The sequence below is a fragment of the Rattus rattus genome, chromosome 1, assembly GCF_011064425.1.
Source record: "Rattus rattus isolate New Zealand chromosome 1, Rrattus_CSIRO_v1, whole genome shotgun sequence".
NCBI classification, from domain to species: Eukaryota; Metazoa; Chordata; class Mammalia; order Rodentia; family Muridae; genus Rattus; species Rattus rattus.
Window position 1 is genome coordinate 272223446 of NC_046154.1, and position 26501 is coordinate 272249946.

Consider the following 26501-nt stretch of genomic DNA (forward strand, 5'->3'; position numbering starts at 1 on the left):
CCCTTGTTAATTTCTTCAATGATGACCTCAGCTGAAGGAAGAAGGCAGAGGCCAGATGTGGGACGGAGCACAGAGCATGAAAGAGAAGGCTGCTGACAGGACCACCTGGCCTCCCACAATCTAATATACAGATGAGGAAAACCAAGGTCTGTAGTGATACGGTTATTTGGAACGCCAGCTCTGGTGATAAATATCCTTGGCTTCTTCTAGTGCTCCCAAGCCATACAGAGATGGTTTATAAAGCATGGGGACATGGGGAGAGAGACTGCATGGTGTGCAGGTGTGAGGCGATTCCTACCAGGCTTCTTCCCTTTCAGCCTGGGTAGTCATTGACTTGTTCTACGTCTTCACATAAGCCAGTGAGACTGCTCTGAACTGGCCTGTCCCCTATCAAGCACACGGAGGGGCTTGAGTGCATGATCACAGACCTCTTCTCCCATTTTCTCTCCAAGGCTGCATGGCCTTGTGCCCCACCAAGTCAGGGACATTCTCCCAATCTTAGATCTAAGCAGGTCCCTGTAAGTCACCTCCTAGGGGTCTCCAGCCAGCTCCTCCAGGGCACACAGCCTCACAAAACCCTGAAGGTGCACACCCATCCACCTGAAGGGTTATAGAGAAGACAGCATATGGTGGCGTTGCCATACAACAGTCGCGGTGGGGAGAGGCCTCCATATTTTATTAGGGATACTGCAGGAGCAGAGGCTGCCTTTCAACAACAGATAAATTAACCGCAGTGCGGGTCGGGCGTGGGGACTTGGCCAGGCGCTTTTATGTATATATATATAAAAACAAAGATGAAGACAGACAGACAGACCCCACGATGTGGGGAAAGGAGGCAGCACCATTCAGACAGCAGGGAGGACCAGGGCAGAGAGAGAAGGCAACTTGTCCCCCTCACCCCCCAAACTCCGTAAGCCTGGGGCTTCCAAAATCAGCCCCATGGGGGCTTTGGGGCAGGGTTGCAGCCAGGTTGGGCAGAGGTGGCACAGCTGGTGGGCAGGAAGCCCAGCACCGCAAGATGGCTCGGCCTGAAGAGGGAGCTGGGACTAAGCAGCCTGGAGCCCCCATCCCTTAGAGCAGAGCCTTACTCTGGGGGAGTGAAGGGACTGGGGGTGAGGTCTCTCCCTGAGCTGGGCATGGTTGTCTCACAGCAGCGGTGGCATATGCCAGGGACCCCTGTCGCCTTCTCACCCACCTTCTTCTTGGTCCCTTCAGATCAAGGCTCCCCGGCTCCAAGGCGTGGAGCACGGAGGCAGGTCCTCTGGGGTCCCTAGCTCCAGAGGAGCTGCAGTGGGTGCAGTCCCTCAACCCTGACTCCCGCAGGAGGACAGCGAGTCATAGAGGGAGTCACTTAGGGATTCTGAGGTCTCCAGCCCGGGAGCGCCCCCACTGGCCACTCTGCCTTCCTCGCCCATGTCTGACGTGCTGGGGGTACGGCTGCCTCCAAATGCTGGGCCCTGAGGCATAGATGTGCGGCTGGGATCCAGGCTCTGTTTTCGGTCCACGGGCAGGGCCTAGAGAAGAGGAGTACGGTTCAGAGAGGAATCGTACTCGCCTGGACTGCTGAGGGGGTCCACAGAGGCAGGGTTCTGAGGAGTAATGGAAACCTCCCCAAATGGGATGGGTGGGTGAGCTTATCCCCCCTCATTCCCCCTGGAGGTGCTGGCTGCACGTACCTCACAGACATCCACCCCCCAATCTCTCCCTCCAGGTATGTGGCCCTCTTTCCTCTCCCTTCTGTAACCTTACCATGGCGGCCCTAGGCAGTCCCTCCAGTTGTCGGGGTGGGCACAGGAAGGGGTCACTGGTGCTGCCAGATGTTCTGGTGTTGGGAAAGGTCCAGTTCTTGGCCAGCTGGACAGGCGGGGGAGGGCCTGGGTCTTCACAGGGATCTGTCGGGGAAGAAGGGGAAAGTGGACGTTATCTGTCCAGCCCTGAGGCTCCTCTTAGGGGTGTCCTACCACGTGCTGGGACACTCACCGTCAGGACAGGTCTGGTGGCCGCGGTGTCCTGGAGGAGCAGTGAGCAGGGCAGGAAAGGCGGGCATGCTGGGGTGCCGCCCACTCACCAGCAGCTCTTCTATGCCTGGCACCTCCCGTTCTAGCGTGTGGGCACGGCGGGGGACTTTGGTGAGGCCTGGAGGCCGAGCTGCGGGCGCCCCTGGAGGGGGATCCAGACGGAACGACTTGGTCTTGGGGAGGTTCTTGCTGGGGGTTCCACTGCTGCTGTGATCTGGGGGTGGGAAGGTCCCAATGCCACTGTCCAAGGTCCGAGTCAAGGAGCCACAGGCTGTGGAGGAGAAGGGCGCACAGAAGTGGGAGGTCAGACCCTTTGTTCCCTCTCCCAGTTTCAGGCCATCCCACTCAGGGTTTTCATGGCTCCAAAGACTCCTCTTGCAGAACTCACCCCACCTCTGCACCTCTCCCTCAGCTTCTCACAGGTGCCCCTCAGGGCAGGGAGAACCATCCCTATGGCACCACCGAGACCCACATCCCCAGTCAGGGCTGAGCATCAAGATACCACCCCAGGACCTGGCACTGCTGCGGCAGCGGCAGGAGTGACAGAAGGGGACCCTGCTGACCTGTGAAGTGTGCGGTGGACACTGGCTCGGCCAGGGTGTCTTCTGGGGGCATCTCTTCCCGCCTACCCGGCTCACTGATGGGCTGTGTGGGCACAGGAGACCTGAGTGTCCGTTCCGGTGCCTCCCCTAGGCCCCCATAGCACCTTTGGGGTGTGGGAGGCCAGGTGGTAGGCACAGGGTAGACTAACGGCTTCTGGGTGCCTAGGAGGACTGCAGCGGGCTCTCAGCGCAGGTCCTGATCGTGAACTTACCTTCCCGGGTTTTCCGCAGCCCTGCAGTGGGCCGACCAGGCCATTCCGAGGCCCACAGGCAGGCCAGGGGCTCTTGGGGTCACTAGACACTGGCTGAAAATCCCCATACTCAGGCTTGGGCTCCCGCCAGCTCTCGGGGGGCAGGTCCTTGCCATCCACCCTGGGGACCAGAGAGTAGTGGATGTGAGGGAAGGTGGTGGGTGCCTTGCAGCTGCTCAGATCCAGGCTTAGCTGGGGTGTCTGTCAAGGCTTTAGGCATTGTAATGTACCATTACATTCCCAGTGAGGGGCTGGGATGCAAATGCTGTTGTTGGGCAGCACCACACAGAGGCAGGCGGGGCTCTGAACTCGAGGCTAGCCTGGTCTACACAGGGCATTTCAGGCCAGCCTACATATTCAGACCCTGTCTCAAACAAGCACAAAAAGATGAAAATACTTTCAGAGGTAGAACCTCTCAGGAAGCAACTAGGATTAGTCATAGTCATGGTCATGAGGACATAGACTCCCATGACTGGTGGCTTTTAAAGAGACAGATGGCAAGCACCACACTCCACGCCTCATCCTGTGACACTCTGGGTTGCCACAGGACTTAGAAGGCAATCACCAGATGTGGCCCTACATCTCTAGAACCATGGGCCACAATGATCCTCTTCATAAAAGTAGTTTGTCTTAGAAACACATTTAATTAGTGGTACAACCAGACTAACACACCAGCCACAAACCCTCCAACATGGCTGGCCCTAGAGAGGTGTCCTCTGCTGCCCATCCTGGGAGAGGGACCTGTGGATGCTGTCTGTCTTCAGCACCTCCTGAGGCAGGTGGGGGGGCAAGCAGAGAGACAGAAGGGCAGGAAAGAACACGGGACCCCACCTTCAACTCTTCCCAGGGTCACTGTCCCTAGCTTACTGACAGACCAGTTCACACTCAGGACTACATACAGCAGTCCTGGCTTGCTGTCCCGGGATTTCTGAGAACACGGTAGCCTAGGATTAGTGCCTTTTTCAGGGTCTAACTCCTTCAGCCTTTTTACCCAGACAGAGTAAACACTGTAAGTGGTCCCCTTCCCTAAACCACAACTCTGTAGTGGCAGGGGTCAAAAGGGAGCTTTCTTGCCCCTGCCCCAAGGTGGACTTTCATCCAACCAGCTAGGAAGCAGTCCTAGTGTATTCGGGTACCTGAGGGGCTGCAGGGGACAGGGATCTGGGAAAGTTAATACAGCAAATGGAAGCTATTCTCACTGAGTTAACACCAGCCAGCCAGTGAGGAGGATGGGGGAGGAAACCCCCTCTTCCGAGTCCTAACTTCTGTCTTGGCCAGGTCACCAGCTCACAGGCTGGCAACGTATTCCCCTTGACCCCTGGGAAGCTCAAACTCCCCGGCCCACTGAGTATCTGACCCCTGGTCCCAGCCCTCACCTGTTCAGTAGCTGTTGCATGAAGGTGTCTGCACCCTGATACATGCCGGCTAGCTGGCCTTGTGGCTGCCCCACACTGGGGCTGGGCACTGTGGCTGGGCCCCCAGGCCGTGGGCGGGCTCTGCTCAGATATGCCTTCTCTTCCTCCAGCGCTCTGCGCAGGTCTTCTGCCTTCGCCATCAGCTTGGAAATGTTGAGGCTCTCAGCCTCCAGCTTCCGGGCTTCTGTCTTGACTTCTTTCCGGAGCGGGGAGCCCCCACCGGCCCCTTCCTTGTTTTTGGTGGCCTCTGTGCGGCGGTTCAGAGCTGGTAGCTTGCTCTTTTTGAGGCCGAACCAGCTGGCAATGCTGCTGGTGTTGCGGTGCTTGGCTTCGGAGCCCGGAGCCCGCTCCTGACCTTGAAGGCGCAGCACGTTCTCCTCAATACCCTTCATCACCTTCTCCTCAATGGCCGAGTGTGGTACTGGCCCTTCCGGGCCTGGGCTCTGGTCGGTGGGGCCAGGTACTGGGGATGTAGGCTGGCCAACCGTGTTGCCACAATCTGCCCAAGGTGGGCCCTTCACTTTGTCAGGCTTGGGGGGCTCCTTGGTGCCTAAGGGTGCCACAGGGCGGGGCACCACCTTGGTGGGTGACTTGGAGGGCAGCTTTGTTGGGCTGCTGTGAGGGCTTTTGGGTTTGCCCAGGCTAGGGGCTGAGGTTGGCACTTTTGCAGGTGTGCGGGGCATCTGGGGACACAGAGCCCCTGCTAGCCGACTCTTGGCTAGCTCCACTTTGGTGAGGCAGCTCCTTGGTGAGATGGGCTCCAGGTCTACTCGAGCTCCCATGGAGTGGGAGGAGTAGACTCGGGCACCAAGATCCGTAAGTCCAGGTTCCTGCTGCTTCAGGCTGCTTGTGCCCAAGGCTACTGCTCCCCGAAAGATACCCTTAGCTTCTGGCTGTTCGAGAGGTCTCGTGCTGGGAGACACATCTCCAGGACACTCGCCTGACCGCACTGGTGCCTTGGCCTTCTCTGTGTTAGACCGGGCTGGCACTCCGTTCTTTTCTGGACCCAGAGGCCCCTCTGGGCCCGGCTTCAGTTTTCCAAGTGCTGCCAATCTGTCTCGCAGAGGTGTGTGGCTAGGATCACCAGGTCGTCGCCCTGATCCCTGGCCAGGCTTCTTGGATGAGCCACATGGGGTCCTGCGGCTGAGATGGGGAGACTCGGAGCCTGCCCTGTCCACACTCTTCTCCTGGGGGCTGCTGTAGGGACAGGGTCCCGGGAGGCCAGGGCTGGGGGCCCCAGGGCTCCTGAGGACCTCATGGGTCTGGGGTACCTCGAGAGTCAGTTGTGGGTAGGTGGGCACCTGCAGCGGGGATGGAGGTGGCTCTGTGGAAGAACCCCTAAAGGTGCCCCGGGAAAGGTCCAGGATGTTTTCAAAGCAGGGAGACACTACTGGCCCTGCAGACAGTGTAGTGGACACAGCCGACTGAGAGGTTCTGAGTTGCGCAGAGTCTGGGTTTGCAGAGCAGGGTAAAGGGCTGCTGGGCAGGCCCTGTGCCCCCTCTGGGGACAGCTCCCCTCCACCCAGACCCCTTCGTGCCAGCAGTGGGGAGGGGCTGCCATCTGAGCCGCTGTTGCGACAAGGGATTCGAGAACTCCGGGGAAGCTGAGGGCTGAGCTGGGGACCTCCAGGGCTGGGGACCTTCTCTGAGGCTGGAGGCAGCTTGAGAAACTTGAGACCTCTGGCTGGAGAGGGCAGGAGGGGTCCCTGGGCGTCCCCAGGGGAAGGGAGCCCAATCTGGAGCTTGCTTTTCACCTGAGAAGAGGAGTGGGAATGGCCAGGCCGGGAGCTCAGTGGGGCGTCCCCTGCACCCATGAACATGCTGAGGAAGGGAAGGGGCCCCTGGCCCTCTGAGGTAGCACCAAAGCCCAGCCTGCCGGCCTCTGGGGTACTTCCACCCCAAGCTGACTTTGGGAGGCCTTTGGACTTGGACACCTGTGGGGCTCCTGGATCTGGTGAGGACAGCTTCCCAGCACTTGGGTGGGGGTGGTCGCCGCTGAGGGGGCCAGTAGCCCCAGCCAGGAAAGCTGGGAGGGAAATCTCTGTGTCCCCAAGGAGTTGGCCCAGATTTAACTGCTTGCGGGCCAGGACACCAAGCAGGGTGTCGGGGCTGGGGGCTTCATTGGGGTCTCCTGCTTCATCAGAAGACGACGAGGAGCTGCTGCCCGGGGCACAGTGTGGGCCAGCGCCGGGGCCCTGGGCTGGCGGTGGGGCCCTGCTAGAAGCCCAGGGTTGCCTAATGCCTTCTTCTTCCCCAGGGCCCCCCAAGGCACGCTCCCAGTGCAGCAGTGCCCCTAGGCTCCCAGGACCGAGCAGTAGGTAGGGTGCCCAGGGTGAGGGTTCAGGCTGTGATGGGCCACAGAGCTCGCCATTGATGGGCTCTGGGGAGCCAGGGCCTTGGCCTGTGGGTCTCCAGGGGGTGGCGGGTGAGCACAAAAGCAGAGGGTCAGTCTCTTCCAAGGCTCGCAGCACCTCTAAAATCTGAGCTTTCTTCCGAAGAAATGGGGACAGGGCATCCAGTGCTGGGGGTGGAGTGGCCGGGGGGCCTGGGCCGCCTGGGCGTAACTGCTGCTCCCAACACACCTGGGAGGAGAAAGGGCGTGAGGAGGAGAGGCTGACCGTGTGGCTGGTACCTGGGGACTGTGTGGCTGGTATCTGACTGTACAGCTCGTACATGAGGCCCAGGCCTTAAGGTAAACATTTCAAAAAAGTATTCTAGGAACAAGCCCTCATTCCCCTGTCTGTCCCACAGCGATTGGCCGGTCCCTCTGCAGTGTTTGGGAACAGGAAGGCTGGTCATTCTGATGGCAGATAGGATGCCTTGGCTTCCTCTAGGATGGCTGAGCCCTGCCAAGCTGGGCTGTCGTACCTCACTCTCCTCTGAGTAGATTGGGTCCCCCATGTCCAGCCTCCATTCCCACTACTCTTGTTTACACAGCCAGCCTGACCAGTTAGTGCTGGCCTGTGCTTGCTCTAGGACGGAGGGAGGCCTGCCTGCGTTCTGGCCCCACAGAGTACAGAAGAAGGGGGTGCATCATAGCTGAGACCTCAGTCATCCGCGGCAGGCAAGCCTGGGCCTTGCCCAGTCAGAGCTGACCAGCAGGCAGGAGTGCCAGCCTGGGGGTGGCCCTGTGCAAACCTCCTCTGTTACCTGGCCCTGCCCTGCCCTGTGCTTAACTACATGTGCTCTGGAGTCAGGAGAGCAAGTCCAGCTCTACCTCCTTCACTACCTCCTTCACAGGACCTCTAAGTGTCATGGTGCCACCTTTGAAATGAGGATAGCGATTGTTTAGTCCCACAAAGTAAGGGCCCGAGGTGTCTTGCAGAGTTGGTGTCAGCATGGAAAGTCTGCAAGTGTGTGCTGGGACGCCGCTGCATGACTTCATACATTTGCCTGCAGGCCATGACTGGGGGGAGGGGCGGGCCTGTTTTTCTTGGTGTGGGGCTGACAGCTGAGGGCTCACACTTCAATCCCGGACAGGAGTCTGCAGAGGAAACAGCCTTTCCCCTGAGACTTGTTAAGAACCTGCAGTGGAGCCTTTAGCCAGTGAGACACAAACCCCAGGGCCCACTGCTCCTACCTCTCTTGGCCCAGCACAGTGTCCTAAAGGCAGAGTGGTGGCTGGTCCCTCAGCAGCGTTTGGGGACGGGGAGGCTGGTCGTTCTGATGGTGGCTGGAGTGGGGTGAGTGGGATCTGCAGAGAGAGCACAGTTGTCATTGACCCTTCACAGAGCCAGGCACAGGTCCACCGTGCCCCTCCAGGGATGCCTCCTGACCTATGATACGGCTCTAATTTTGACCCTTTGCTGATAAGGCAGCCTAAAAACAGGGCACAGTCTGAAGACAGTAAAGGTCTGGGTGATGTAGAAGCGGACTAGAGCAAAGGATTTGGTCTGGGAGACATGGGCATGGCACAGCAGACAGTGTCAGGTCCAACCCAGTGCACCTACCTCGGCTCCAAAACAACTTAGCTTTCTCCCTTAAAAAGAACACCACCATGAGTGTCCCTTCCTGCTCTGACCACCTAGGATCTAAGAAGATGAAGCCATGCCAGGCGGTAGCAGTACTCGGAAGGCAGAGGCTGGTGGATCTCTGTGAGTTCGAGGCCAGTCAGGACAGCCAGGGCCACACAGAGAAGACCTATCTCAAAAAAATGAACACTTTCCCATACCCCTTTCCCCACAAAAGCCAGGCACAGTAGTGTGCACAGTTCACTCCAGCTTGCAGCTAGCAAGAGGCCAGCAACAGGCCCTCTTCCTTTCCTGTGTCTCTCCAGGACAAGGTGGACAGCATCTGAAGGACGTCACACACCAAGGCTGACCTCTGCTGTGCATGCGCTTTCTCTCTCTCTCTCTCTCTCTCTCTCTCTCTCTCTCTCTCTCACACACACACACACACACACACACACACACACACACGCAAAAGGCAGCGAGCTGTCATTCTGTGTTCCCTGGTCTCATGGGAGACCACTCTCCAGATTGTACAAGGATCACGTAACCCCGGCTTCCTATTTTGCTGACTGTCTTGGTCCTCAGAGTTCTTTCATGTTGATGGAGAAGAATCAGCTTTAACCCTTCACTCACCTTGTCCCCCACAGCCTTTAAACCCCTGTAGCATCTAGGCCTTGCCTTTGGCCATTTGCAGCCCAGATCTGCACTTCTGGCCTCACAGTGCCTGGCATTCCGATGCTCTTGACTTCATCCGGTGGCGTTTAGTCTTGCACAAGGAAGCGGACACGTCCTTCCCTCAAGTGCCTTTGTGCTGTGAAGCCTCTTTGCCTGGCCGCTAGCTGCAGATCTTCTCCCCCGGGCCTGTGGATTCTTCCAGCAGCTCCCGCTCTTCCTCCTCACTTCCTTTCACGCGTCCTTCATCTACCCAAGCTGAAATCGTGCCACGGTCTGGGGGTCCTTTCCATGGGGGATTCCTTCTCCACAGCCTTCTCCAGACCCTTTGTCAGGTTCTTCACACCACACTCAGGTTCAATGTCATTTCCTTGCAGGAACTTTCTTAAGTCTGTGTGCATACGTGCACACACGCACACACGCACACACACACACACACACACACGCACACACGCATGCTTGAGGGCTGTTCCTCAGGAGTCACCTGCCTTGTTTCTTAGAAATAGGGTTCATCACTAGGACCTGGGGCTCAAAGAGTAGGCTCAGCTGGCCAGCGGACCACGGGGTCCTTCCTATCTCCATCTCAGAGTGTGGACTGTAAGTGCACAGCGTCCTGTCCAGCATTTCACACGGGGTGCTGGGGATTACGCACAAGCCCTAACATTTGTATGACAAGTCCCTTACTACCGAGCAAGCCATCCCCCAGGCCTCCTAGTCCTCTGAGGGCTGGTTGCCCCTATCCTGTACCCTGGGACAAGAAGAGCTGTCACACTTGACTCTGTAGCACGGCTGTCCATAGACTGCCTCTAGGCTGTTTCAGCCGTCCGGGGACTCACCCTGCACAGGATGTAACACCCACAGGGCCTTGAGATCAGTTCAGTTCCTCAGGCCTTGGCAAAGGTCTGGCTCCCAAGGAAAGCTTAATTAGTGTCTGCTCAATGGAGCTTTCAACCTAGCGAAGCACACCCTGGGAGTCACACTAATACTAAACTGCCGTTGACTGACTTTCTGTGAACCAAGCACTGTATATTATCTCATTTAATCCTTGCAAGGACGAGTAAGGCAAGCGTTTTGTGCCCATTTGTAAGGGGGAAATCTGTGGTTTATATAGTTTGATACTTTGCCCAAGCTCACGCTTAGCTAAAAAGCAGTTCAGTTAAAAACCCAACCCCAGTTTATTTGAGGCCAACATTTAACGCCTGTAATTTTCCATTGCATCATGGTAACTTGGGGGAGAGATCTACTGGACTGAACCTCAGTGATCCCAGAGTTCATTCAGGTTTTTTAAAAAGTGACTTTAGGCTGTTCTGAGTTTGGTTACCAGTCACTGGAATGGGGGAAGCCTGGTGACGGCTGGGCCCAGGGGTTCCTGCAGAGGCACAACAGCGGCAGGGGCAACTGAGGACTGTCCACTGCTGCCAGGGACCCGGTTCATAGGTTGTGGTTTGCCTTGGGGTTTTCTCTGAATTTGTTAAATAAAGGCAAGAGCGTGAGATTTGGGCAGAGGTAGGAGTTGGGAGTGAGAGGGGGATTAGATTCAGAGGTTAGGTTGACAGTTGACAGTTGGAGACAGTTGAGCGAGTGGAACCTGAGGAGGGGGGGGTGAGGATTGACAGTTGAGGGAGGAGGGGTTGGAGAAGGAAGCCAGGAGGAAGAAGAGAGGGAGTTGGAGAGACGATGGGAACTGAGAGGAGTTAGAGGTACCAGGGGAGAAGAAGCTGGAGACTTGGTAAATAAAAGGTGCAGGGATGAGTAATTTGGGAACTGGGATTAGGACAGTGTAATGTGGATCTGCCAAATCTAGACGCTGGATTGCTTTAATGCTAAATGAGTGTGTTTTTTTTAAGAAAGAGTCTCAATTTAAGTAAGTGTGGCTGGGCTGAGTTTATGCCAAGATATCCAGCAGATATCTGGGGCACTAAGGTGTGGAACCCTAGCAGGGTAAAAACACCAGTTGTATGCTCTTTTGTGTAAGAGTCTCAGTATAAGAAAGTGTGTGGCTGGGTTGTGTTTCTGCCAAGATATCCAGAAGATATCTGGGGAAGCGAGGTGTGGAACCCTAGCAGGGAAAAACACCCTGAGGGAAAACATTCCACCCCCGGTTTTCGTTTATACATTTTTACTTTTACTTTATTTTTATTTATTTACGACAACATATGGCGCCCAACTAAACCATTAGAACTCAACTAACCTGAGATAAAAGTTTACTTCCCTCTCAACCCCAGAATAGGCAGGAGTATTAAGGATTGGGAATTGACTGGGTCTGGAGGGTCTACGAAGAATCGAGAGGACTACACGTATTCTGAAGCAGAGGGAGAAAAAGGTACAAGGGGCTTCAGATCAGATACTACTTTGATGTAAGAGAGATATATAACTTTATGATACTTAAAGATGAGAAACATAATGAATATCTTTTGGGCCTTATGGAATGATATTTTGAATGGTCTGACAGTTGAGAATTTTGAGGAAAAAGACACTTTATCATTTACCAGTATTGCAATATTCATTCTTCTGATTTACTATATCTTCTCAAAAGACAGGGCCCTAAATAACAAATTTCTAGCTTTAGAACAGAAGATACAGGTAATTATGGAACAACATGAACGACGGAAAGAGAAAATTAAATCTTGGCAATATAGCCTAGAAGGAACACTAGAATTGAAGACACAGAAAATTATAGATCAGAATAAGAGACAGAAAGATGAAAATGAAAGTGATAGACAGGAACTAGAAAGGATGTTAGAACAGAACATACAACAGCACACAGCCCTAAATAGCAAATTTCTAGCCTTAGAACAGAAGATACAGGTAATTATGGAACAACATGAACAACAGAAAGAGAAAATTAAATCTTGGCAATGTAGCCTAGAAGGAACACTAGAATTGAAGACACAGAAAATTATAGATCAGAATAAGAGACAGAAAGATGAAAATGAAAGTGATAGACAGAAACTAGAAAGGATGTTAGAACAGAACATACAACAGCTCACAGATCATACTGAACAGCAGAGAGAAAGTAATGAGGTTTGGAAGCAAGACTTAGAAAATAACCTTTTAAAATTAATCAATCAAAAGATAATGGATAACAAATTATTAGAAGTACAATATAAAGAAAAATTCAAAGTGTGGAAGCAAAACCTTGAACAGAGAATTCAGGAACTCAAAGAACAGGGGGAAAGACAGAAAGAGAAATATGAAGCACGGATACAGACTTTAAGAGAGGAATTTAAAATTACAACTAAAGAAAAAAAACTCAGGTAGAGACAGAAGATAAAATTAAGGAAAGCCAACCTAAGGTTTTAGGAAACAAACTTTAGTCTATCCAGTTAGTGTGCAACAAAGGCCTCCAAACGATGATCATCCACAGGGTTATGAAGAATTTGAATGGCAACCCATGGATGTATTAGAATTAAGGAAATTTAAGGAAAGTGTAACTAATTTTGGAATGCATTCGCCATTTGTAAAACAAATCTTAATTTCTTGGGCTATTAAAAATAGAGTACTCCCCCAAGACTGGAAAGATATGGTAAGAGCAATTCTAGAGCCTGCTGAAAATTTGCAATGGATTTCATGGTGGAGAGAAGAAGTGAGGGAGATAGCAAGACAAAATAGAGCTAGGGGCAGAGAGATTTCCACAGATCAACTGCTTGGTGAAGGCCGCTTTGCTGAAGTAGAGGTGCAGGCTATATATGACGAAGAAACTCTGTCATGGTGTCGATTGTCAGCCTTAAAGGCCTGGGACAAAGTCAGAATCAGGGAAAAGACTTGAAACATTCACTCAAGTCATACAAGGTCCTAAAGAAACCTTCCTGACTTTTTACAAAGGCTTACCTCAGCTGTGGAAAGGAGTGTATCAGATTCAGCGGCAAGAAAGGCGATAATTGAGTCTTTAGCCTTTGAAAATGCAAATACCAAATGCAGGGAAGTAATTAGACCACTAAAAGGCAAGGTCCTTTCAATAGATGAGTGGATTAGATATACAGCTGATGTTGGATCTTGTTCTCCTGATACTACTTTGATAGGAGAAGCTGCCACTGGACAGCTAGAGATGACCCAAGATTTCAAATGTTTTAATTGTGGTGAGCAGGGCCATCTCAGATATTACTGTAATAAAACCAAAGTGATACAAAAAGGGGGGACTGTGCCTCCTAGAATGTGTCAAAGATGTGGCAGATATGGACATTTGACTAGGAAGTGTACAGCAACAACAGACAGATGGGACCGCATCCTGACAAAAACCTCCCAAGGGGGCCTCTCGCAGGCCCCAATACCAGGCAGGGAGAGTTCTCCTCCTCAGAACGATTAAACAACAAGACTTCAAAACGAATATTTTGGCTAACGTCTATAGAGGACCAAAGGCCAAAACTAAAAATACTGGTAGATAATATCGAAATTGAAGGAATGGTTGACACTGGAGCAGATGTTACCATCATCTCTCCAAAATCTTGGCCCATTAGTTGGCCACTTCAAGGAGTGGATATGCAGTTTCAAGGTGTTGGCACTTTATCCCAAATAAAACAAAGCATCAGGTGGCTTAAATGTATAGGACCAGAAGGTCAGGTAGGAAAATTAAGGCCATACGTGGCTGATATAGCCATTAATTTATGGGGAAGAGATCTACTACAGCAGTGGAAAACTCAAATTAATATCCCCTCAGTTTCAGGTTCTGGCCCTAAAATTCATCAGACTCCTAATAAAAACTTTAAATTAGTCAGGGAATGTTATCAAGGACAGTTAGAGACTGTCCAAGCTGTCCATAAGCAAGATACAGCAGAGGCTGACAATTTAGTGCTACCCCAAGGAGCCACTGCTGTTAAAACAACAACAGCCTTGCCACTAAGGTGGCTGACTGACCAACCCATCTGGATTGATCAGTGGTCCATGACAAAAGAAAAACTACAGGCATTAGAGCAGCTAGTCCAGGAGCAGCTGGAGGCTCAGCATATAGAGGAGTCCACCAGCCCTTGGAATTCTCCAGTATTTGTCATTAAAAAACAGTCTGGCAAATGGAGGTATCGACAGATCTCAGAGCAATTAATAAGATTATTCAGCCGATGGGTTCCATGCAGCCTGGGATCCCACTGCCTTCTTTGTTGCCTAGGGAGTGGCCTATTATAGTGATTGACTTAAAAGATTGCTTTTCACTATTCCTCTACATGAAGGCGATAAGGAAAGGTTTGCCTTTTCGGTGCCTACCCTTAATAGAGGTCGCCCCATAAAAAGATATCAATGGAAAGTCCTTCCACAAGGAATGTTAAATAGCCCAACCTTGTGTCAATATTTTGTACAGCAGCCATTAGATATAATTCGCAAAAAATTTCCCCAATCTATTATTTATCATTACATGGATGACATTTTATTGTCTGATTCAGATATAAATATCCTGGAAAGAATGTTTGATGAAGTAAAAAAAACATTACCATGCTGGGGATTACGAATCGCCCCTGAGAAAATACAAAGAGGGGATTCTATTAATTATCTAGGGTATAAAATAAGTGTACAAAGAATTAGGCCACAAAAGGTGCAAATCAAAAGAAGCAAATTAAGGACACTTAATGATTTTCAGAAACTACTTGGAGACATTAACTGGTTGAGGCCTGTGATTGGCTTGACCACTCAAGAGTTGAGCAATTTATTTCAAACACTACAAGGCGATAAAGAATTAAATAGCCCAAGGAAACTATCAGCTGAGGCTGAGAAAGAGCTAGCTTTGGTAGAAAGGAAACTGCAGGACGCACATCTGGATCGTATTGATCCAAAGATGGCCTGCATATTAGTCATCTTGCCCTCTACTCATTCCACTACAGGAATTCTCATGCAAAGGGAAGATTATATCTTAGAATGGATATTTTAGCACATAAACAGAGTAAGAAACTGAAAACCTACATTGAGAAGGTCTCTGAATTGATACTTAAAGGAAAATTGAGACTTGACAATTAGTTGGAATGGATCCGCTGAAATTGTGGTACCTTTTTACTAATGCAGAAATTAACTCTTTGTGGGTACAAAATGAACATTGGCAAAGAGCATGCAGTAACTTCTTAGGAGACATTAACAACAAATACCCTAAAAGCAAAAGACTTTCAGTTCATAAAACTAACTAACTGGATCCTCCCTCGTATAGTAAAGGAACTCCAATATCTGGAGCCCTACATTTTACACTGATGCCAGTAAGTCAGGGAAGGCAGGATATAAATCGGAAAATGTAAACAAGGTGACTGAGAGTCCCTATAAGTCAGTTCAAAAATCTGAACTGTATGCAATACTCATGGTGTTGTCAGATTTTTAGAGCCTCTTAATATAGTAACTGACTCTCAATATGCAGAAAGGGTTGTTTTGCACATAGAGACTGCTGAACTTATTCAGGATGATTCGAATTGACATCACTATTTATTCAGCTACAACAAAAAATCAGAAATAGGAGTTACCCACTATATATAACACACATAAGATCCCATACAGGTCTGCCAGGCCCTCTGACACAAGGTAATAATGAAATTGACCAGCTACTGATAGGAAGTGTACTAGATGCTTCAGAATTTCATAAAAAACACCAAGTTAACAGCAAAGGCTTAAAGAAAGAATTTTCTATCACTTGGCAACAAGCCAAAGAGATTGTGAGGCAATGTCCTACTTGCTCGTTATATAATCAAACTCCATTGCCTACAGGAACTAACCCTAAGGGTACCCAAAGAAATGAAATTTGGCAAATGGATGTTCTCCATTTTACAGAGTTTGGTGAGCTGAAATACATACATCATACTATAGATACATATTCAGGATTTCAATGGGCAACTGCCTTAACGTCAGAAAAGGCCGATTCTGTAATTACACATTTGTTAGAAGTTATGGCTATAATGGGAATACCCATACAAATTAAAACGGACAATGGTCCAGCATATATCTCTAACAAGATTAAGCGCTTCTTTGACTATTATAATATAAAACATGTTACAGGTATACCACACAATCCTACAGGACAAGCGATTGTGGAGAGATCTAATCGAAGTCTAAAGGAGATGCTTAACAGGCAAAAGGGGTCAACAAAAACTCCCAGAGATAGGATACATAGTGCTTTATTAACCTTAAATTTTTAAATGCTGATGAACAAAACAGCACAGCTGCTGAAAGACATTGGATTGTGGAAAAGACTACTGAACTAAACCAGCCTGTTTATATTAAGGATATTCTGGCGTCAGAATGGAAAATGGGAAATGTGTTACGCTGGGGAAGGGGTTATGCCTATGTTTTACAGGAGAAGAAAAGCTGTGGGTTCCTTCCAAGCTGATAAAATCAGAAATGACAGGGGAGACCTCCTGAAGTCCTTGGCAAACAGAAGAAAAAGGAGACTAAGACGATCAACAAATAGGTGATGTATATATGAGGTTGTTTAGGTCTCGTGTAGAACTGGCTGAGACTGAAATGTCTATAAACAGCCAGTGATATTTTGAGTGCAAATTCCTCATAACTTGTAACACGTATGTATTACAAAATTATGTTACTGGTTTGATTATATGATTAACCTAACCTGAAAAAGGTAGTCATTTTTTTTTTATCTTTATTTACTAAACTGTGCACCCTGCTTATCCCATTTGAAAATGCTTATAGAACTATATAATGCTTGTAAAGTTTTGTGTGCTGCAGGATGAAGGAAGAGAAAGATAGCTCTGAAATGATACACACTCTGGGATGCTGAGATTCCAGGACTTTCCAGTCCAACTTCGTGTTTGATTCTCCCTTAATTACACTGAAGATGCTTGATTTAAAGGCCTGCTTTCAGAACTTTCCCAGAATGGACATCTTACTTATCCAGCCCTTCAGACTGTCATAGTCAAGATGTCAGCTAAGCGATGAACTTTCTCAGCACAGAATGACTGGCAGGCAAATCCCGGCTAGCTCTACTTCGACAAAGCCAACTTTTCCTAATACCCCTTGGGCCCCAGAAGGGAATTCTTCGCCCCAATCCAGCTAGAAGCAGACAAGGAAGATCGTCGTCCCATTTCCTTATGTTGGGGTGGATGGTTCTGTTTATTTTAAGAACTGTGGATAAGTTTTCTTTTAAGGGATACAATACAAATGTAGCTTTGGGCAGGGGAAACTAGAGAATGTAAACTCAGGGATTGATACTATTACTTTCCTTTTTTGTATCCTACTTAGATATAGTAATACATAGAAATTAGAGAAATAGACACACAGATAGATTGGCAAACTTACTCTTAAACAAAATTTTACCGCTATATTTTACATTGATAGAAATGTTTGTAATTGATACAAAGTTGAAGCTGTAATCTTTTTCATTGGTATAGAATGCATTTAACATAAATGCGAGGTTTTCAATGGTATACTTTCTTGTTGATTTATAATTGAGATTAATATTGCTACTTTAACATGGGCATTGTGCCTCCACTATGCATCTAAGAATACAAGTCTTAGACCCGGTCCTATAACTGCTGTTATACATTATTTTTAGTTGATTAACCAGTACCAGCTAAGGGTCAGATGGCAAGGTTATGGTTCTAAGTCAGTTTAGATGGGTTTTGTAAATACTTCGATTAGAGAGGGCCAACGGTACTCTATGCTTAACAGTTCAGAAACGCCTATGTAGATAGGAAATCTTCAAGGGCATCAGAAGTCCAAAGAATAACCTGTTTATGGACATTTCTTCATCTAGATCATTTTACTAGAGACTTGTCTGCTGCCCTGACAGGGCCCTTAGACTCGAAGAAGAACTTGAGCATCAATGGAGTTGCTCAAATCATTGGTAACGCAGCCACTGAGCAAATTGCTTCAATTCATCTACAGACAAGACACTGTCCAGAAAGGGACAAATTATGCAGAATAGTCGACTGATAAGCTCTGCCGAGGCAGGGTGATCAGCCCTTCAAAATCTGCATTGATAAGGTCTGTCAGATGATCCTGGGCCAGAAGGCTGAAGACTGATGCTCCAGCATATTAAGGAATAAGGGGACTGTCCAGGTGATCAGCAGTCTTTATAAAATTGGCTAAGCTTGGAAGCCATGTTTTGTGCTTCCTATGTTTTCAGGTAATATTAATCATTCTTGGATTTCTGATGTGGTTGGAGACTAGTAGTCTCATAGACAACCCGAATGGTTTAGTATTGAGAAAGATGATAAATCTGTTAGAGTAGTTTTAGGGTGGCATAGGATCTAGAACCAGGATATAGTCAAGTATAGTTTTTAGTATAGATGACATGGTTAATGAACAAAATTGATGGACTGGGTGATCAGCGTATTGTTGGTTTTATAAATTGCAGAATGGTAATAATGATGCTTAGTTCACCTATGTATAGGAAAAAAGTTTTTAACTGGACAAAAGGGGAAATGTTGTGGTTTGCCTTGCCAAGATGTGGTGTGGATAACATGGTTGGTGAACAGAGTTGGTGGACTGGGTGATCAGCATATTGTTGGTTTTATAAATTGCAGAATGGTAATAATGATGCTTAGTTCACCTATGTATAGGAAAAAGTTTTTTAACTGGACAACAAGGGGGAAATGTTGTGGTTTGCCTTGGGGTTTTCTCTGAATTTGTTAAATAAAGGCAAGAGCGTGAGATTTGGGCAGAGGTAGGAGTTGGGAGTGAGAGGGGGATTAGATTCAGAGGTTAGGTTGACAGTTGACAGTTGGAGACAGTTGAGCGAGTGGAACCTGAGGAGGGGGGGGGTGAGGATTGGCAGTTGAGGGAGGAGGGGGTAGAGAAGGAAGCCAGGAGGAAGAAGAGAGGGAGTTGGAGAGACGATGGGGAACTGAGAGGAGTTAGAGGTACCAGGGGGGGGAAGAAGCTGGAGACTTGGTAAATAAAAGGTGCAGGGATGAGTAATTTGGGAACTGGGATTAGGACAGTGTAATGTGGATCTGCCAAATCTAGACGCTGGATTGCTTTAATGCTAAATGAGTGTGTTTTTTTTTAAGAAAGAGTCTCAATTTAAGTAAGTGTGGCTGGGCTGAGTTTATGCCAAGATATCCAGCAGATATCTGGGGCACTGAGGTGTGGAACCCTAGCAGGGTAAAAACACCAGTTGTATGCTCTTTTGTGTAAGAGTCTCAGTATAAGAAAGTGTGTGGCTGGGTTGTGTTTCTGCCAAGATATCCAGAAGATATCTGGGGAAGCGAGGTGTGGAACCCTAGCAGGGAAAAACACCCTGAGGGAAAACATTCCACCCCCGGTTTTCGTTTATACATTTTTACTTTTACTTTATTTTTATTTATTTACGACAACAGTCAGACAGACACACGCGTTCAGACAGACATGGCTCAGCTCTGCCCTGAGAGAGCATTTCTTTCCTTGTCAAAATGGGGGCAGGGGCTGGCTGCCCTCAGAAGCAGCCTGCTACTCTCCTTGACTTCCAGACTGCTCTTCTCTCTTACTCCATCCTTGGGGCTCCTGACAGAGTGACATCCGTGACGACTGACCCAGCACTCATTCCCAGAGCCACCCCCTCCCCCGCCCAGCTGTTCCCAGGGTGGGCAGGGTCTAGGCTGCCAGCAGAAGACAGTGCCTGTGAACATGCAAGCCAGTATGTGCTGCCGTCCACATTCAGTTAAAGGGTGAAGTGCCGTTCTTGTCCTCCCTGTGACACACAGCTCTGGGCTCCTATGCTTAGCCCTGCCCTGGCCCTGGCCAGGAAGAAGCCACGTCAGTGGCCACAGGGGCCTCTAGGGAGCTGGAAATAACTGCGTTTGCAGCCTCCACCCAACTCCCCACACAGGGCAGGAGCAAATCCGAACTTTCTCTGTTAATAAGAAGGGGCGCGCTGGGAGTGAGGGCCATGCTGCTCATCTTAGTACCTGGGTAGCTGAGGCAGGAGGATTACCTGAGTGTAAGTCCAGTCAGGGATGCAGAGTTAGAGCCTATCCTCCCCCTCCTCCTCCAACAACAACTAAGGTTGCTACCAGGCTGAGTAGGGAGACCCTGGGAACAGTGTGACAGACGAGTTTGTAGGGACTCGGGAAGTGTTCCTTCAGCTCACACGCAAGTCTGTTAGTCCAAGTGTGGCTTCCCTGCATGGCCGCAGGCCCCGTGTTGAGGAGGAGTGTCTGCCCACCTGAGGGAGGGAGCTGGTCGTGAGCTGTAGCTTCTGCTGCAGCAGTGCGCTGAGCATCTGATTCTGCCGCTCCAGGTCAAACACCCTCTTCTTCAGCTTGATGCACTCCTCCCGCAGGTCCTGTCCACCCAGGAAGGACAGGAAGTAAAGGTGAGGAGGCAGGAGAGTGACTTCCCACCCCACCAGCTGTACTCACAGCTACATACAGCCTCTGGGGATGAGTTCTCTAGGTTTACTGTCCTAATGAATGATAAAGGCCAGCCTCTGTCGCTTCCACACCTCTGCAGCTGCCTTCCTCCCTCTTAGAAACCGTGTCAAAAGGGAGGGGCACCCAAGACGTGGGTGACCCCAAAGTCCAAGTGGCCCGTGTCATAGTGACCCAAGGAAGTCTTTCGAGGCCGCCGAGCCTCACAGCGTTGGACGGGTTTGGAAGGCAATGAGAAGTCGGCTGGGGTTTGGGTAAGAGTAGGTACTTCAGCTCACATCAAACCCACCCTCCTTCCTGGTAGAGAATAATGGGCCCAAGGGAGCTCCTCCTAGGCCACTCCGTGGTGGGTGAGGCTTGGCTGCGCAGGTCTCTGGAGTCCCGGGGCAGGGCCTCCTGACTATACCCTGGTCTGTTCGCAGCAGTTGGGTGGGGGTGAGAGTCCTGAATCCACTCACCTTCTGGTTCAGTAGCGCCTGCACCACATGGTTGGCAACCTGGGGACACAAAGCCCATTAGCTGAGCCCATTGTGCCTACCCACCCCGTCCCAGCACTGTCCTTTGGTAAACCCCACAGACCTCATCCAGACAGCGTTCGTAAGTCTCCCGCTGGTTCTCATTGGCCTGTGCAAGTGCCGAGTTCTCTGCCTACAGGGGTGAGGTGGAAAGGGAAACCTTGAGGCCATTTGTACTTCTTGTGCCCAGGAGTGGGGGGGGGGCAGAGTGGGCAAGCTTTGCCCTGTCCATTAAACTCCTGGGCCAGGGCTATCTGACTGTTATACCCAGTAGCCTCAATGACCACCACTGTCCTTGGAGCCAGCAGGGCCATAAAGGTGGGGGAGAAAGGACACTCGGGGTATAGGGCAGCTGTATACCCTTTGCTGCCGCCTGAACTGGAGAGTGAAGAGGAACCAGGGGCTTCCCAGAGAGCTTTAGTAAAGAAACGTCCAGCCATCCCACCTGGCAAGCCTTCTCCACCCTGAGCTCAGAGGTGGGCAGCCCTGACTCCTGGGGTTCTGCTGGGCACTGCTACCCTACCGTGTCTGCCACACACACCTCCAGTTCCCGAAGTCGGTGCAGCAGCTCCTGGCAGGTGCCGAGCTCCACGCTGCTGTCTTCGCCAGACGCTGGCCTTAGGTTTCCAGTGCCTCCAGCCGGCTGGTCCATGGCCTTGGGAGTCAGGGTCTGGGAACAAGACCTGGCAGGCTGCTCCCAGGCAAGAAGAGAAGGCAGGAAGAGGATGACAAAACTCTCTAGTGACCTCTGTTACACTGGTGATAACGTAACAGCTCAAGGTCAGGCTGGGCGACTCCTGTTTACTCGCCCCATCCTGACAGAGGCTGTGCCTATAGAAACCCCAGCTCTCACACACGCCCTGCATCGGGGCCTAGACCCCGAATTCTCTGCTAGTGAATCAGCTGCCCTGCGACTCAACATCCCTGTTTACAAAGTAACAACAACTTTAACTAATGCAACTCATTGTTATTATCTATCTATCTATCTATCTATCTATCTATCTATCTATCTATCTATCTATCTATCTATCTATCTGGCTTTATGAGACAGGGTTCCTTAGTGTAACAAGCCCTGTCTGTCCTGGACTCACTTTGTAGACCAGTCTGGTCTTGAACTCACAGAGATCTGTCTACCTCAGTCACCTGAGTGCTGGGACTAAAGGCGTGCACCACCATGCCCGGCACGAAGGGGATTTGAAAAGTAAGGATGGGCTGAATCTATGGCTCAGCGGGTAAGAGGGCTGGCTGCTCTTCCCGAGGACCCAGGTTTGCTTCCCAGCACCCACAAGCCAGCTATGTCTCCTCTTGATACACCGAGAAGCACCGTCTGTGTCTTCAACACTCCCTCTTCTGGCTCCAATCGATCCAGGCACCCTGAGAGAGCTTAAAACACTGCCACCCAGGTCCCAGTGGACGGGCGGCTTTGCATACGCAGGTCTCTCTGCTGGTGCCTCTTGGTGCCACCTGCCTTGCAGCCTGGGCACTGTTCTCTCTCAAGCTCTGTTTGTGCTTGATGGGCTCTCAGCGGCTCTAGGATGGCCCCCCTGACCAAGGCTGTCAGCTTCTGCGCACTGGGCACACAGTACCCACTTCCCTGACCAACCTCACTCTTCCTGTGTACTCTGGCATGCAGGACAAAGACCAAAGACCAGAGACTAGTCTACCCTGGACGCACACGAGCACAGCAGGTCTCTGACTGTCACGGACTGTGTGCGTCTCATCAACGAGGCTCTTGATGTTGCTATTAGCTTGAAATGACAAGACCTTTCGTCTGAGACCCTTCCTGTTACAGATGTCACGGCTTGACTCTGAAATGTCGCCCCTGAGCTCATCTTGAGCCCACAGTTCCCCGAGCAGCAATCTTTGTGCCTTTGGAGGATGCAGCTCGGTCGCTAACCTCCCCGGCTCCCGGCTTCCCGGCCAGTAGCTGTGGACAGTTTTTACCTCAGACTTTTGCCACCACAGACAAAGCCACTTTACACCGTCTTCCTTGCCAAGAGCCAAAAGAAATCTGGCTTATTTATTTATTTATTTATTATTTATTTTTTGGTTGATTGCTATGTGGAACCTTGGTGCCCAGGGGTGCGTGCCCCTCAGCCTCCACCGATGGCTCTACCGCCTGGTCCTTGCCCGATTAAAGGCCCCACAAAAGAGAATTAGCAACTGTGGATGAGAGAAGAGGAAGCCTCTCAGCGCCCAACCCTCACTCTCCTCCATTGTGAGGTACAGTTCAGCCTCTCTCACGCCCAGCCCCTCTCCCAGTCCCTGTCACCAGCATGCACAGGCCCCAGTCCCCTCACCAGGCTGGCACGTTCACGCTGGCAGCCAGAGGCGTCACCTCACCTGTAAAGGAACAGAGGAGCGGTGTCAGGGCTGCCTTCTCTCAGTGCGTACGTAGTGGGTCTGGAGCAAGCCCAGAGCCCTGCCTTTTGCTCTCAAAGCTTCTACTTAACGGACAAGGACATTAGGGAGACAGCACTAAGCTCTGACAACAGGCAGAGGCCCACACAGGGTGGGTCTAGATGAAACCCCCGATGGGAAAGCACTCAGAGGGAAGAACCAGTGCCAACCTCTTAAGCCCGCTCAACCTTCCCAGTTTCTGTCCAGTGACATGGTTCCACTCGCCCCACAAAGGTCCCCAGATTCCAGCCAGAAGTCATTGCCTCCCAGGTGAGACTTCAGGGCCCTTCCAAACCCACACTGCCTCTAATCCTCCCGATCACAGGAGGAGATAAATGTTATAATCAGTGCCTGTATTTAGAGCAAGTTAAGGAATAGTTACTATAGTGTACACTGAGTCTACCCTGTGTGTGTTTAGTGTCAGAAGGCTTTTGTGTACTCCTGCATTAATGTCTCTGACAGCGCAGGCTGGGGTTACCAGCATTTCAGGGTAAAGGATCTTGCTGCCACCATGCAGCTTATTCACACAGAATGCTGGACAGACATGGGTGCCCCTGCTCTGTGGGCTCAGCCGGACACATCTAAGCCTTACCCTCAGCTATGTCGGACAGTTTATATGCAAGCTCTGTCCAGCCCCAAGGCCACGGTAGGCAGAGCTTGCTGTATGGAGTCCCAGAGCTTTACAGCTGGGTGGACTTGAGTTAAGACACTGACTCCGGAGAATTAACTTTCTTGGCTTAGGAAGAAATGGGTAAGACGACTCAGTAGGAAGGGCAGGCAGAGGGCACACTGAGGTGACAGACACAGTGCTCGGCGTGAACTCACTGCACACTTCTGATCAGGCAGTACAAAGTCTGCAACAGTCTTGGGTTCACAGTGAACCCAAATTCCAGGGTCCCCACATTGGAGTCTTAGGTGCAGGGTGTCTACATGTCTTAGGCACTGTCTAGCCTGGCCTACTCTGTTCTCTGAGGACCTCCCCTTCCAGGCCTCTGCCCTGTCAGCACAGGGCAGGCCCAGCCTTCCCAGGTCTCTGCCTCCAACACTCGAGAAGAGTCAGCTACAAGTTCTGAGGCCAAGGAGAAGCCTTTTGTGTGTGTGTGTGTGTGTGTGTGTGTGTGTGTGTCTGTGTGTGTGTGTCTGTGTGTGTGTATGTATCTCTCTGTGTGTATATGTGTGTGGTGTGTCTGTGTGTGTATGTCTCTATGTGTGTTATGTGTCTGTGTGTGTCTCTGTGCGTATGTGTCTCTCTCTGTGCATGTGTGCGTGCGTGTGTGTGTGTGTGTGTGTGTGTGTGTGTGTGTGTGGTGTACGTGTGTGTGTGTATGTGTGTCTCTGTGTGTGTGTGTGGTATGTGTGTCTGTGTGTGGTATGTGTCTATGTGCACGTTTGTGTATGCTGTGTGCCTGTACGTGCGTGCGTGTCAGTGGCAGGTGTCCTATGGCATACCAGGCAAGCATTCTGCCACTGAGATCTTCCTTCTTAGTGTATACACACATTGCATAGTGGGCGTGGGCCTCTGAAAGCAGAAAAGGAAGAACTATGTAATCCTTTTTTTTTTTTTTTCTGAGACAGGGTTTCTCTGTGTAGCCCTGGCTGTCCTGAAACTTACTCTGTAGACCAGGCTGGCCTCAAACTCAGAGATCCACCTGCCTCTGCCTCCCAGTGCTAGGACTAAAGTCGTGCGCCACCACCGCCTGGCTTAACACTAATTGTTAACACTCCACAAAAACATATAGTCCCAGCACTTGGAGAGATGGCTCACTTTCTGCTCCTGTGGAAGACGAGGGTTCAGTCCCCAGTACCCACGTGGCAGCTCACAAACACCTGCAACTCCAGGTCTAGGGGGCCCATCACCTTCTCCTGACCTCCCGGGGCACTGCAAAGACATGGTGCCCTTACACACTGCAGGCAGAACACTCATACACATACGATGATTGTAATAAATCTTCTTTAAAGTTAAAGACCCTTGTTATTTTAACATTGTAAAATGAACTCGGTATAATCTGATTTTCTCCCGACATCATCTCATTTGATATATTTAGAAGTGGGGGCCTGGGAAAAAATGAAAACAATTTTAAGAACTCGTTTCCCTTCCCACGCACAAATGTAAAGGCCTCAGGTTACATCCACCATTCAACAGCTCTGCCCTCATCCCGAATCTGTCCGCCTAGCATCCCCAGCTCCAGTCTGCGACTCCTGATGACCAGTGGCCATCAGCTTTCCTCTCAGCCCCCAGGGAAGGGCAGTTGGCACGAATGAAGACATCTGCGTCCTGGTAAGGTGACTGGGATGCACAGGGCAAGGCCCAGCGCCTGGAAATAATAAGGTAGAGCTAGGGGAAGCTCATGTTCTTCCCATGAAGACGAAATCCAAAACAGAGCACAGAGGTCATTCACCAGGATGTCTCTTCATAAGATCACGAAAAAGCATGCCAGGCTGGAGCGAGGGCCAGAACTTGAGGCCACTCTGTAGTCTTCCGTACTTTAGTACGGGAGGAGACAATGCACCCCAAAGGTGACCACTACCTGCTCCAAATGTGACCCCTACAGAGGCAGAAGCCTGAGTCCCGCGGGGATGCACTGGAGACCTGACCTGTCTAAGCTGTGTGAGAGTCATGGTAGATCCTGTGGGAGAGATGCTGCCGTGCTCTGGTCCAGAGGCCTGGCCAACCCAGGGTGGATTCTGCAAGCTGCCACCAGCAGAGAGCAGGAAGCTGTCAGCTACACTGGGAGGAGTCACAGGAAAAGCCTGCTACTTAAACGTGTGGCATGGGGGCAGGGGTGGGGTCACATCTACATCTATGCTACACTTGTGTATTTGTGTGCCTGAGCGTGTGCCACAACTCACATGTGGAGGTCAGCGCGTGTAACTTGTAGCAGTGGGTTCTCTCCTTCTAACACATGGGCGTAGGTTGGCAGGCATTGTGGGAAGCAACTTTACATCCTAGGAAGCTGAAGATTTACTAAAGAAGGTAGGTGTGGTGGCACAAGCCTGGAAGACTTAGGAGCTTAGGAAGAAGTCTCAAGGGGTTGGGGATTTGGCTCAGTGGTAGAGCGCTTGCCTAGGAAGCACAAGGTCCTGGGTTCGGTCCCCAGCCCCGAAAAAAAAAAAAAAAAAAAAAAAAAAAAAAAAAAACAGGAAGAAGTCTCAAGAGTTCAAAGTCAGCCTGGAACACTCAGGGACAGTCATTTAGTCTTAAAATTTTTTTTAAAGATTTAAAAAAAAAAACGAAAACCTTCCTGTTGCCTTCTAGTGAACGCCAGAGTGCACAGTGACAGGGTCACCTGGATCTCACGATGAGCGGCATTAAACAAAATCCGTGTTTAAGTCTTTTCCCCAGAGGCTGAACATGTGGGATGTCTCAGGAAAATACTCTCCTCCTCCTCCTCCTCCCCCCTTGGGGCTTAG

At 50.4% G+C, this 26501-nt stretch overlaps 1 protein-coding gene across 2 annotated transcripts; it reads right to left on the bottom strand.

The window, feature by feature from the left end:
• On the bottom strand, positions 1-24982 carry Nckap5l (NCK associated protein 5 like). 2 transcript variants are annotated; one of them, XM_032886356.1, is made up of 12 exons: positions 22991-23033; positions 21232-21381; positions 20755-20823; positions 20634-20672; positions 19971-20090; positions 7867-7980; positions 4248-6868; positions 2833-2992; positions 2582-2663; positions 1981-2289; positions 1750-1892; positions 1-1514 (listed from the first exon to the last, which is right to left on the bottom strand). In XM_032886356.1, the coding sequence occupies exons 2-12, from the start codon at positions 21340-21342 to the stop codon at positions 1305-1307; spliced, it is 3978 nt and encodes a 1325-aa protein (XP_032742247.1). In that variant the 5' UTR covers positions 21343-21381; positions 22991-23033; the 3' UTR covers positions 1-1304. The 2 variants fall into 2 exon arrangements, 1 of the variants encoding a protein (XP_032742247.1); XR_004385982.1 differs by lacking the exons at positions 1-1514; positions 1750-1892 and adding an exon at positions 24856-24982 and having other exon boundaries at positions 2181-2289; positions 2582-2992.
• Between the last annotated feature and the right edge of the window lie 1519 nt (positions 24983-26501).

Excerpts from the sequence above, each read along its gene's own strand:
- Nckap5l (XM_032886356.1), bottom strand. The coding sequence starts at position 21,342 with ATGGACCAGCCGGCTGGAGGCACTGGAAACCTAAGGCCAGCGTCTGGC. Across the intron at positions 20,824-21,231 it reads ACCGACTTCGGGAACTGGAG|GCAGAGAACTCGGCACTTGC; the intron begins GTGTGTGTGGCA and ends TCACCCCTGTAG. Across the intron at positions 1,515-1,749 it reads GACTGCCTAGGGCCGCCATG|GCCCTGCCCGTGGACCGAAA; the intron begins GTAAGGTTACAG and ends CCTCTTCTCTAG.